The 9,560-nt window shown below is 54.7% G+C and overlaps 1 protein-coding gene across 1 annotated transcript; it reads left to right on the forward strand.

Annotated features, from left to right (window-relative positions):
* The first annotated feature begins 810 nt into the window (after positions 1-810).
* Tent5b (terminal nucleotidyltransferase 5B) lies at positions 811-8,349 on the forward strand. Its single transcript, XM_028888214.2, has 2 exons — positions 811-1,270; positions 6,517-8,349. Exons 1-2 carry the CDS (start codon positions 1,010-1,012, stop codon positions 7,534-7,536), a joined length of 1,281 nt encoding a protein of 426 aa, XP_028744047.1. The 5' UTR covers positions 811-1,009; the 3' UTR covers positions 7,537-8,349.
* Positions 8,350-9,560: the final 1,211 nt, after the last annotated feature.

Raw genomic sequence — 9,560 nt, forward strand, 5'->3', positions numbered from 1 at the left:
TGTCAGACCCTGGGATGTAGTAGCTGCTTCTAAGTCCTGATTCCTCTTTCACTGTCACGTTACTCCTCAGCCTGCCTTATAGGAGGATGGGAGGTTATGGAATTTGTTATATTATTAGGAGAATGAGAAGAAAAAACACTGAAGTTACGAATCAGGGTGACTCGATTACGGCTCTTCCTCCTCCCCACGACACATATATTTAAAATCTGAAAAACAAAGTGAGCAAATTCAAAACTAGCAATAAGTCTCAGCCTCTATGATCTGCAAAGAGAGAGAGGAGAGAGGAAAAACAGAAATATCCATCCCAGAAAGGCGGAGAGAGGATGCTGCCTAGACTTTTTACACCTCCATCAGGAAGACCATAACGGGCACTCACACGCTATGCGATGATTGCTAATAACGCCCTCTCTGAGCAGATTTCACCTCACCTAGAATGGAACATGGACGGCAGGCATGCTGCGGTTCGAAGGGCCAATCAAGGCAATAAATTAGGAAGCAGCCGTCTCATTAAACGCTGCAACATTACTCTACAGAGACCTCCCTCCTCCTGCCGCTGGAGGGCGCTGTCTCTCTAAGCAGGCTCGAGCCAATCGCGTGCTGCAGAAGTTCTTTAAAGACCAAAGGAGGGAATTCAGCCCGAGAGAGGGGGCGGGGAAGGGGCGTGCCTCTCCACCAATCAGAATCCCTGGGAGCCGGCACTCCTGTGCGAAACTCTGTTGGCCAATGGTAGGGGGTGGGATGAGAGGCGGGGCGGCTCCCGCTGCGTGACAGCTGTGCCGACCAATGGGATTGCGGCCCGTTGCTATAAGAGTCAGCTGGGCCCCAGCCACCTGGCTCTAAGGTCTGTTAGTCCCAGCCGCCGTCGGAGGTGTCCCCTGGCTTTGCCTCGCCGCCGCCGGGTCCCCGCACCCCGCCCCCAGCCTCGGCCGGTGCGCCGCCACTCTCACTGCTCTCCTCGCCTTAACCATTCCCGGGTTTCTGCCGTCGGGGCGCCGGGGCCGGGCGAGTGATGCCGTCGGAGAGTGGAGTTGAGAGCCTGGAGCGGCCAGCTGCGCAGGTGGGGATGGATGCGGCCTCGGCCGTGGCCACGGCTGGGGCGGCCGGCGGCGGCCCGGACCCGGAGGCCCCCTCGGCCTCTCCGGGACGGCACCAGAGCCGACTGACCTGGCCACAGGTGAAGCGGCTGGACGCGCTGCTGAGCGAGCCGATCCCCATTCACGGGCGCGGCAACTTCCCCACGCTGAGCGTGCAGCCCCGGCAGATCGTGCAGGTGAGGGGGCGCTGGCAGGGTCGGGGGAGGGGGCGGGCGATGCTCTGCCGCAAGACACCTGGAGCCTGCGATTGGCTCCGCAACCAGGGAACCTAAGGAACGGGAACCGGAGCTACCAGCTCTGCTCTTCCTGCACCCTATTGAGCTTTCCTGTCCACAGTCTTGGGGAGTCCTTATTCCCTGGGAACCACTCACCCAAGACCCTGGCTGGGAGATGAGGAAAGCACTAGTTGGGGCATCGTCCCATCTTGCAAGCAAAGGCAAAAGATACACGGGCAGCCGCCAATGAGGAGTATGTGTGCTTGGTTCCAAAATAGCTTTCTTCCTCTACTCCACATTCTTGGACCTCCTGCACCCCCAGGATTCTAAGGGCACTCTGTCCTTGTGTTCCCACAGCCCTTGGCTCAAGAAACCTTGGCTAGGTGAAACAGCTCAGAAATCCCTGGGAAGACTCTATGCCTCCCACGTGCTTCGGCCAGGCCGGAGACCCCACCCTTGAAGATAGCATCACATTTCCATTTTAGGTGTTCGTCCTCCCTTAAGACTGGAAATGAAGGCCAGTCCAAGGTTCAGACCCCAAAGCACTAGAGGGAGAAGGTTCTGGCAGCTGCTCCCTCCATCAAACTCCAGCTTTCCTTCTATTAACCCTGTATGACCTCATCTTACTCTTTGGGGTTATAGCCTGAGCATGAGCACGTCGGTATTCTGAAATACCAGAGGATGCCCGGTCTCGGGTGGGACGGTGAGCCACCTAAGGCTACCCAGTGAGGTGGAGATCAAGCTTAGGGAATCCTGGAGCTCCCCGGGAGCAGCTGGTGGAGGTTCCAGAGTTTCCCACCTCTCCCCTGGCTCCCAAGCTCAACACCTAGATCTTAGGGGCGTCTCCGGATAATGAGAACCAGCAAAGTCCAGCGATGCTTCCTGTGTGTTACTGCCAATCATGGGCTTTACACACAAACCAGGTAAAACTGGACATCCCCCTGCTACTATGGCCTCCAACAGAGAGGGAGGGTGGCTGCTGAGGGATGGTCTTACCCTCCCTCCCTAGGAACCAGGAGTGAGATGGAGGGGGTGGAGACAGATTCTCCTGGGCTGACTCACTGGCAGTGGAGCTGGCTAAAGCATTCTTCACTTGCCCGCTGTTGTCTGGATTATTAGTAAACCCGCTTTGGCTTGTCTTGAGATAGGATCTTCTATGTTTTGCCTGGGCTCCTCTCAAACTTGTAGGCGCAAATGCTCCTCCTGCCCCAGCTTCCTGAGTAGCTGGGATGACAGGTGTATGCCACCACTGTGCCGGTTTTTCTCTTGAGGAAATACCATAATCCCAGGCATGAAGGGATGGAAAGGTGGTGCCCAGCGTGATCACACCTCCTGCAGAAACAAGTATCCAACCTGACACTAAGGGCATTAATGTGACTGGGCACCAACTGCTGTCTCCTAGCCGTGGGAGGGAGACGGAGTCAGTGGGAGCCAATTTCATGGCTCTAAACTATGTCCTAAACTAGGGACACCCCAGAACAGGGAACTGTTGGCTGTGGAGCGGAGAGGTGGCAGAGGCCTCAGGGCTAGACCGAGAGTCGGGTGTCCGGGTTCAGTGTTTATTCTCTCTGCTGGGCTTAGCAGCCTCGTCTGTGCAGTGGAAATGAATTCAGCTACTCAGCAATATCCTTGCTGGTTCCAGACTCCCAAGAGAACACGCGCCTTCACCTGCCTATGCAGCCAGTCTGTCTCCTGGTGGGGATCCACAGTGAGCAGCTTTAAAAGCTGTTGGGATGTTGGGGGTGGGAGGAAGCGAGGAGCTTTCAGGGCTGCTCCCCAGAGCTAAGTTGTCCCATGGTTCAAGAACGGGAGGCCTTCTTCTACCTCTGTGCCCAACAAAATCTTCTCTACAGCAACAGTCTGAGCAGCTAGAAAAATACACCCTTGCTTATGTCTGGCTAGAGGGACCCTCCTCCTTATAGGAGCCCCTTCTCCAGCTCTGGAGACCAGGTTCTGGTTCAACTCAGCCACCCACTGTCTTTGTGACCTTGAACAAGTCAATTGCTTTCTCTGGGCCCAGAGAATTGAACTAAACAATCTGATCTCTCCAGCTGCAGCCAGAGGGCTGGCTCTTGCAAGCCTTGCAAGTCTTCAGTCTTCCTAAGGTCGGTCTCAGCAGAGGACGGGACAGAGCAGTTTGGGGACCGGGGTGCCTCAGCACAGGAGAAAGGAGGCTACAGTCACTGCCCCCTCCAAGGCTGGAAAGTCTGATTTGGAAGGCTGCAAGCTGTCCTGCAGTCCTTGGGTGGGGCAGTATCCGGGACCGCCTGTCAGACTGGCAGTAGTCATACCTGGGAAAGGAACAACAGCCAGTGGTTGGCTGGCGCAGCTGGCCCCATGGCCCTGACGCAGGGGCTGTAATGAGGGGATTGCTACCTACTCACTCACCTGGCCAGATGCCATGCCCCGGGGTGGGCATCAGCTGGGGAGCAGGAGTTGACATTAAGGCCCCAGTTAGCTCACCTGATGGCTGACTGGGGACAGTTGCCAAGGTGTGGAATGAAAGAATCACATGCTGGCTGCAAGCAACTGGCCCTGCTCGGCTTAAATACATTCCCAGCCCCTACCTTCCCACCACCAACTGTACTGGGCCTCAGTGATTCGAGGTTCATTCTCACTTTGAGAGGAAAAAAAAAGTGTGGTGGTGTACCTGCATTTCCATCACTTAGGAAACGGAGGTAGGAGGATTACAAGTTCAAAGGCTGACTCAGCCAGTTTGAGGCCAACTTGGGCTACCAAAAACTCTATCTCAAAAAAAAAAAAAAAAAAAAAAACATGTATTATGTATATGCATATATATATATATATGAGATGATAGATAGATAGATAGATAGATAGATAGATAGATAGATAGATAGATAGATGTAGGGAAATTGGTTTAATTTTGACACCTGGTCTTGCTATATATCCCAGGTTGGTCTCCAACTCTCAGTAATCCTCCTGCCTCCCAAGTGCTAGGATTACAGGCATTCTCCACCTTGCCCAGCTGAAGTTTTGAAAAGGCAGGATTAGAACACTTATAGTCTGCTGCTTCTGAAGCCTGGGCCTGAATGTGGTAGAGAGAGCAGTCTCGGCTAGGGGCCAGCTTCAGAGAGTGAGTTTAGCACACGTGACCTCCGGGTTCAGTCCTCACTCGGCAGCAAAACAGAAAGATAGGCTTGGAATTGGCCGTTCTTGGGTTTAAGGATGTGACTTCATTCCTGTGAACCCAGGTTTCTCCATCTATAACATAGAGATCATGAAGATCTATCCCCCGAGATTCTTGTTTGGTGGATTGGTTACTTTGGTTAGGTTTTGGTGCTGAGGATGGAGCCCAGAGCTCTACACATCTTAGGCACGCCCTCTGCAGCTGAGCCACACCCAAGTCCCCTCCCCCACCCCGGATTCTGCTGAGGTCCTGCATCTGATGCTTACTAAATACCTGACCGTGGTACTCCTCCCTTTCCCACCCTGTGCTGAATGTCCTTTCCTTCCCACCCCCATTACCATGACAACTCCTTCCGGAAGTCTTCCTGGAGGGAGCCGCCCGCCTCAGATTGCCCCACTGCGGCTTGCCTCCTCAGCATTTACATGCATTCTTCCCAGTAATTCCCTGGGAGGCTGGAGAACAACCTGCCCCAGAGCCCGCGCTGACTTGGCTTGGCAAGGAGGTGGGGTTGCAGAGTCACCGCGGGCAGGAATGCTGCCTGGTCACTTTCAGGACACTGTGTGAGGGTTTGGGGTTGCCGAGAAACCAGATGTCTGTATTCACCCCCAGCTTCACTTCTCCCCCACGAGTGCCACTGCCCGGGGCTCTAGCCAAGAACCGAGTTCCCGAAGACTTACAGGTGTCCCTGTCAGGTTCCCATGCCATCAGCCCTGGGGCTCCAGGTGGAGTCCTCCGTATTCTCCTGCCTCAGCCTTCAAAGTGGCTGAGATTACAGGCCTGCTCTGCCACCCCCAGCCCAGCCCAGTCATTTCTGAATGGCCTCTGCTCGTGTAGGATTTGCTTCCCTGGTTGTTTAAAGAAAAAAAAAAGTATGTGTCACAGTCAAAAGAAAGAACGGGGCTGGAGAGGAGGCCCAGCGGTGAAGAGCACTGGCTGCTCGTGCCGAGGACCTGGGTTCTGTCCCAGCACCCACAGGCAGCCCCACAACCACCTGTAACCCCAGTTCCAAGAGTCTGAAGCCCGCTTCTGGCCTCCACGGATGGAGCACATGTGTATATGCAGGCAAAACACACATATACATAAAATACAAGTAAAATCTTTTAAAAATAGCCAGGCGTGGCAGAACACCTCTTTATTCCCAGGACTCAGGAAACAGAGGCAGGCAGATCTCTGAGTTCAAGGCCAGCCTGGTCTATAGAATGAGTTCCAGGACAGCCAGAGCTACATAGTGAGACCCTGTGTCAGAGAGAGAGAGAGAGAGAGAGAGAGAGAGAGAGAGAGAGAGAAAAGAAAAAAGAAAGAAAAATAAATAAAAATTAAAAGATAAATAAAATTAAATCAAAATTTCAAAAATTCAAGAGAACATAGATGGACTTGTGAATCTAACCAACGTGGGTTCTGGTCTTAGCCTGCCTACTCTGCAGCATTGGATGTGGTGTTGTTTTTTTTTAAATACCCCTTCATCTGTTGACTGGGATGGTAGTCCTCAAAACTGATTGTCATGGGAGTAATGAGCGAAGGCATGAGGGAGGGAGGGGTGCTAAGCAGCGCATCACGCAGTGCCTGGCATCATGCCAAGTGTTTGCCTGGCTGTGTTAGGAAGGTCGGGTAGTACAGTGGGAAGACCTAGGCTCTCAACTGAAAGCTCAGCTCTATCTTTCCCAGCTGTGTGACTTTGGACAGTTCTCAGGCTGCTCTGGGCTTCTATTTCCCAACTTGTGAAGCAGGAATATACCTTGCCTCATCAGGTTATTATGAAGATTAAGTGAGGTTGTGTTTTAATGTAAAGTGCTTAGTAAGTTCTCAGCTTGCATTTGTTATTTTTATTGCTCTTCTGAGTCATTCCTTTCAACTGGGCCCTTCTCCAGATTGGCAAATCAAGGCTTTGTAAGTTAAAAGACTTCACAAAGACACAGAAGCTGGTAAGAGGTCCACAGTGATGGGTGGTAGGATGATTAATCTCGGAAGGCCTTGGTGCAGACCGGAGAGGCCCAGGCACCTGAGAGGCCCAGGCACCTGATCTTCTTCCTTCCCCCCCCCCCCCCACCGTCCCCTGCAGGTGGTCCGCAGCAGTCTGGAAGAACAGGGATTGCATGTGCACAGCGTCCGACTGCACGGCTCCGCCGCCAGCCACGTGCTGCACCCCGAGAGTGGCCTAGGCTACAAGGACCTGGACCTGGTGTTCCAGATGGACCTGCAGAGTGAGGCATCCTTCCAGCTAACCAAGGCGGTGGTCCTGGCTTGCCTGCTGGACTTCTTGCCAGAGGGAGTGAGCCGGGCCAAGATCACGCCACTGACACTCAAGGAGGCCTATGTGCAGAAGCTGGTGAAAGTGTGCACAGACCTGGACCGCTGGAGCCTCATCTCGCTGTCCAACAAGAGCGGCAAGAACGTGGAACTCAAGTTCGTGGACTCCGTGAGGCGCCAGTTTGAATTCAGCGTCGACTCCTTCCAGATCATCCTGGACTCCCTGCTGCTCTTCGGCCAGTGCTCCCCCACACCAATGTCAGAGGACTTCCACCCCACCGTGACAGGCGAGAGCCTCTACGGGGACTTTGCCGAGGCCTTGGAGCACCTGCAGCACCGCGTCATTGCCACACGCAGCCCCGAGGAGATCCGTGGCGGCGGCCTCCTCAAGTACTGCCACCTCCTGGTGCGGGGCTTCCGGCCAAGGCCCAGCACCGACGTCCGCGCCCTGCAGCGATACATGTGCTCCCGCTTCTTCATCGACTTTCCGGACCTGGTGGAGCAGAGGCGCATTCTGGAGCGCTACCTGGAGGCCCACTTTGGCGGAGCCGACGCCGCCCGCCGGTATGCCTGCCTCGGGACGCTGCACCAGGTGGTCAATGAGAGCACCGTGTGCCTCATGAGCCACGAGCGCCGCCAGACCCTGGACCTCATCGCCATGCTAGCCCTCCAGGCGCTGGCTGAGCAGGGCCCCGCTGCCACCGCCGCCTTGGCCTGGCGGCGTCCAGGCTCTGATGGGGTGGTGCCAGCCACTGTTAATTACTACGTGACCCCCATGCAGCCTCTGCTGCCCCGGGCTCACTCCTATCCCACCTGGCTGCCTTGCAACTGACTCTGATCCTGGCCAGAAAGGAAGGAGCTTCATGGGGGGGTGGGGCGGGGTCATCAGGTTTGTGTGGGGGATGCAATGGGACACAGGCTGCCTGTGCCAGCTGGCCCCAGTGCTACAGGGTTGGACCTGTGAACAGCCCAGACCTTTCCCGCATGGGGCGCCTATGGACTTAGAGCCAAGTCAGGTTCTTGACAGGAGGGCCGTCTGGTCCTTGCACCCCACTCTTGGACCTGCGTGGCGTGGGTCACTGAGGCTACTTGCCTGGAAAGAACAAAGTCAGCTTGGGTGGCAGGTCTCAGTAGCAACACCGTGGGTGGATTTCCGTGGCCAGGATGGGGTCAGCCCACAGGGACCCAGAAGCTCCTACACTGGCTAAAAGATGACATCATGTAACAGGAACACTCACTTGGGGTCTAGCTGAATGACTCAGAGCCTCGTGGCCCAACCTCGCTGACCATCAGGAAGCTCCCTGGGTGTTTGGAGGGATGGAAATGTAGTCTCCTGAAACTTGTATGGACTTCTTGAGGTGCTGAGCTTTATAGTGGACAGGTTCTAAACAGCCACGATAGGATGCAACCCATACACCTCCCATACGCCCTTTCCCTCCCCTCTGCCTCCCAGGAACCCCGCCGCCGTCTGCACACTTACACATCGGAGGCGGTTGGGTTCAAGGTAGCCCCGGTCGACTCCCCCACCCACTTGCTCGGTTATAGGGTTTTCACATAGGGAGGGAGGCATACCCCGGCTCTTTGCCCATTTCTCTAGATTTGCTGTGTTGCACACTTCCCGCCAATAAAAACTGTGGACACTGAGCATAACTGTATGCTTTCTCCTGGGGTAAGGATCTCTGGGACAGAGGGCTGGCACTACCTCCCAGGCTGTTTGGCTTGTATTGTGGGCGGAGCCAAGGAGTGGCTGTGCTGTGGAGTGTCCCTCCTGTCCACAGCCTGACAACTGTGAACTGGGAGTGTGGCTGGTCTCCATGTTTCCTCAGCAAGTCTAGACCTCGTGTTCAAGGGGATTTATATATCCATCTCTCCAGCCTGAACCTGGCCTTTGGTGAGCAGGTCTGCCCACTCGTCTCCCCAGGAAGCAAGCAGGGTGAATCTGAACTGGAATAGAAACTCAGGCTGGGGGACTTGGAGGGTCCCCAGAGTCCAGGTAGGGTCTCCCTAGCAAGTGGACATGAGCAAGCTTTAGCTCACTGTAAACAGGTCCCCTGGAGAGGGGCTGCGGTCTCTCTGAACCCAGCAGTGCCAGCTTTTGGGGAGCTGTTCCCTCAGGGCATTGGCCACTCACCTCTGAACGCTGCCCACTGTTTACCCTGCCCCTTTGATCTAGGGATCGCAAAGCTTTTTAACATTCAGCCTCATTAGGCTTCTCTGAAGTGGTGACTTTGATAGTTCCAGTCAGGGTGGAAAAAAAAAAAAGGCAGCAGAGGAGACCCCGGGTCATCAGAGGGAGAGTCCTCACCTGCTCTGTGGGTTTGGCTAGGTGCCTCAGTTCCTTCTGCTCATGCCTTGGAATGGCTGGAGGGGCAACTGAAAAGGCGTTCCTACCTCACCCAGCTGTGGTCCCCTAAGGGGCTGAGAGAGACAACTTCTCCTATCTCCTGGTTTAGCCACACTCGGGAGCCCGAACCTGAGCTGGGAACAGTGTAAACAGCAGGCTCAGTGGGCTGGCTGGGTGAGCATTCACCTGGATGTGCTTGGTTCAGATGAGAAACCCAGAGGTCCTGGTCTTGGTGTGCGTGCACTGTCTGAACTCAGCCGTAGCCTGTTACGGTTCTGGGGTTTGCCTGTTATGGTTCTGGGTTTTAGGATCCCTACCCTTGTGACAGTTACACCCTAATAAGGTAAACAGTGTGGTCTTAGAAGGTCAGCAATGCATAAAAATGTAACAAGGGACTTTAATTCAGACAAGGTGCCCCTCACTGAGATGGTATTTGATTGAACAGACTTACAGGTTCTGGGAAGTGAGCCATGTAGCTGTCTGGAGAAAGTGTTCTGGGCCAAGGGAACTTG

This window comes from Peromyscus leucopus, chromosome 2 (genome assembly GCF_004664715.2).
Source record: "Peromyscus leucopus breed LL Stock chromosome 2, UCI_PerLeu_2.1, whole genome shotgun sequence".
Classification (NCBI taxonomy): domain Eukaryota; kingdom Metazoa; phylum Chordata; class Mammalia; order Rodentia; family Cricetidae; genus Peromyscus; species Peromyscus leucopus.

Bases quoted from the DNA above. Each gene is read 5' to 3' on its own strand.
- Tent5b (XM_028888214.2), top strand. From the start codon at position 1,010: ATGCCGTCGGAGAGTGGAGTTGAGAGCCTGGAGCGGCCAGCTGCGCAG. The intron at 1,271-6,516 runs GTGAGGGGGCGC...CGTCCCCTGCAG, and splicing joins AGCCCCGGCAGATCGTGCAG to GTGGTCCGCAGCAGTCTGGA.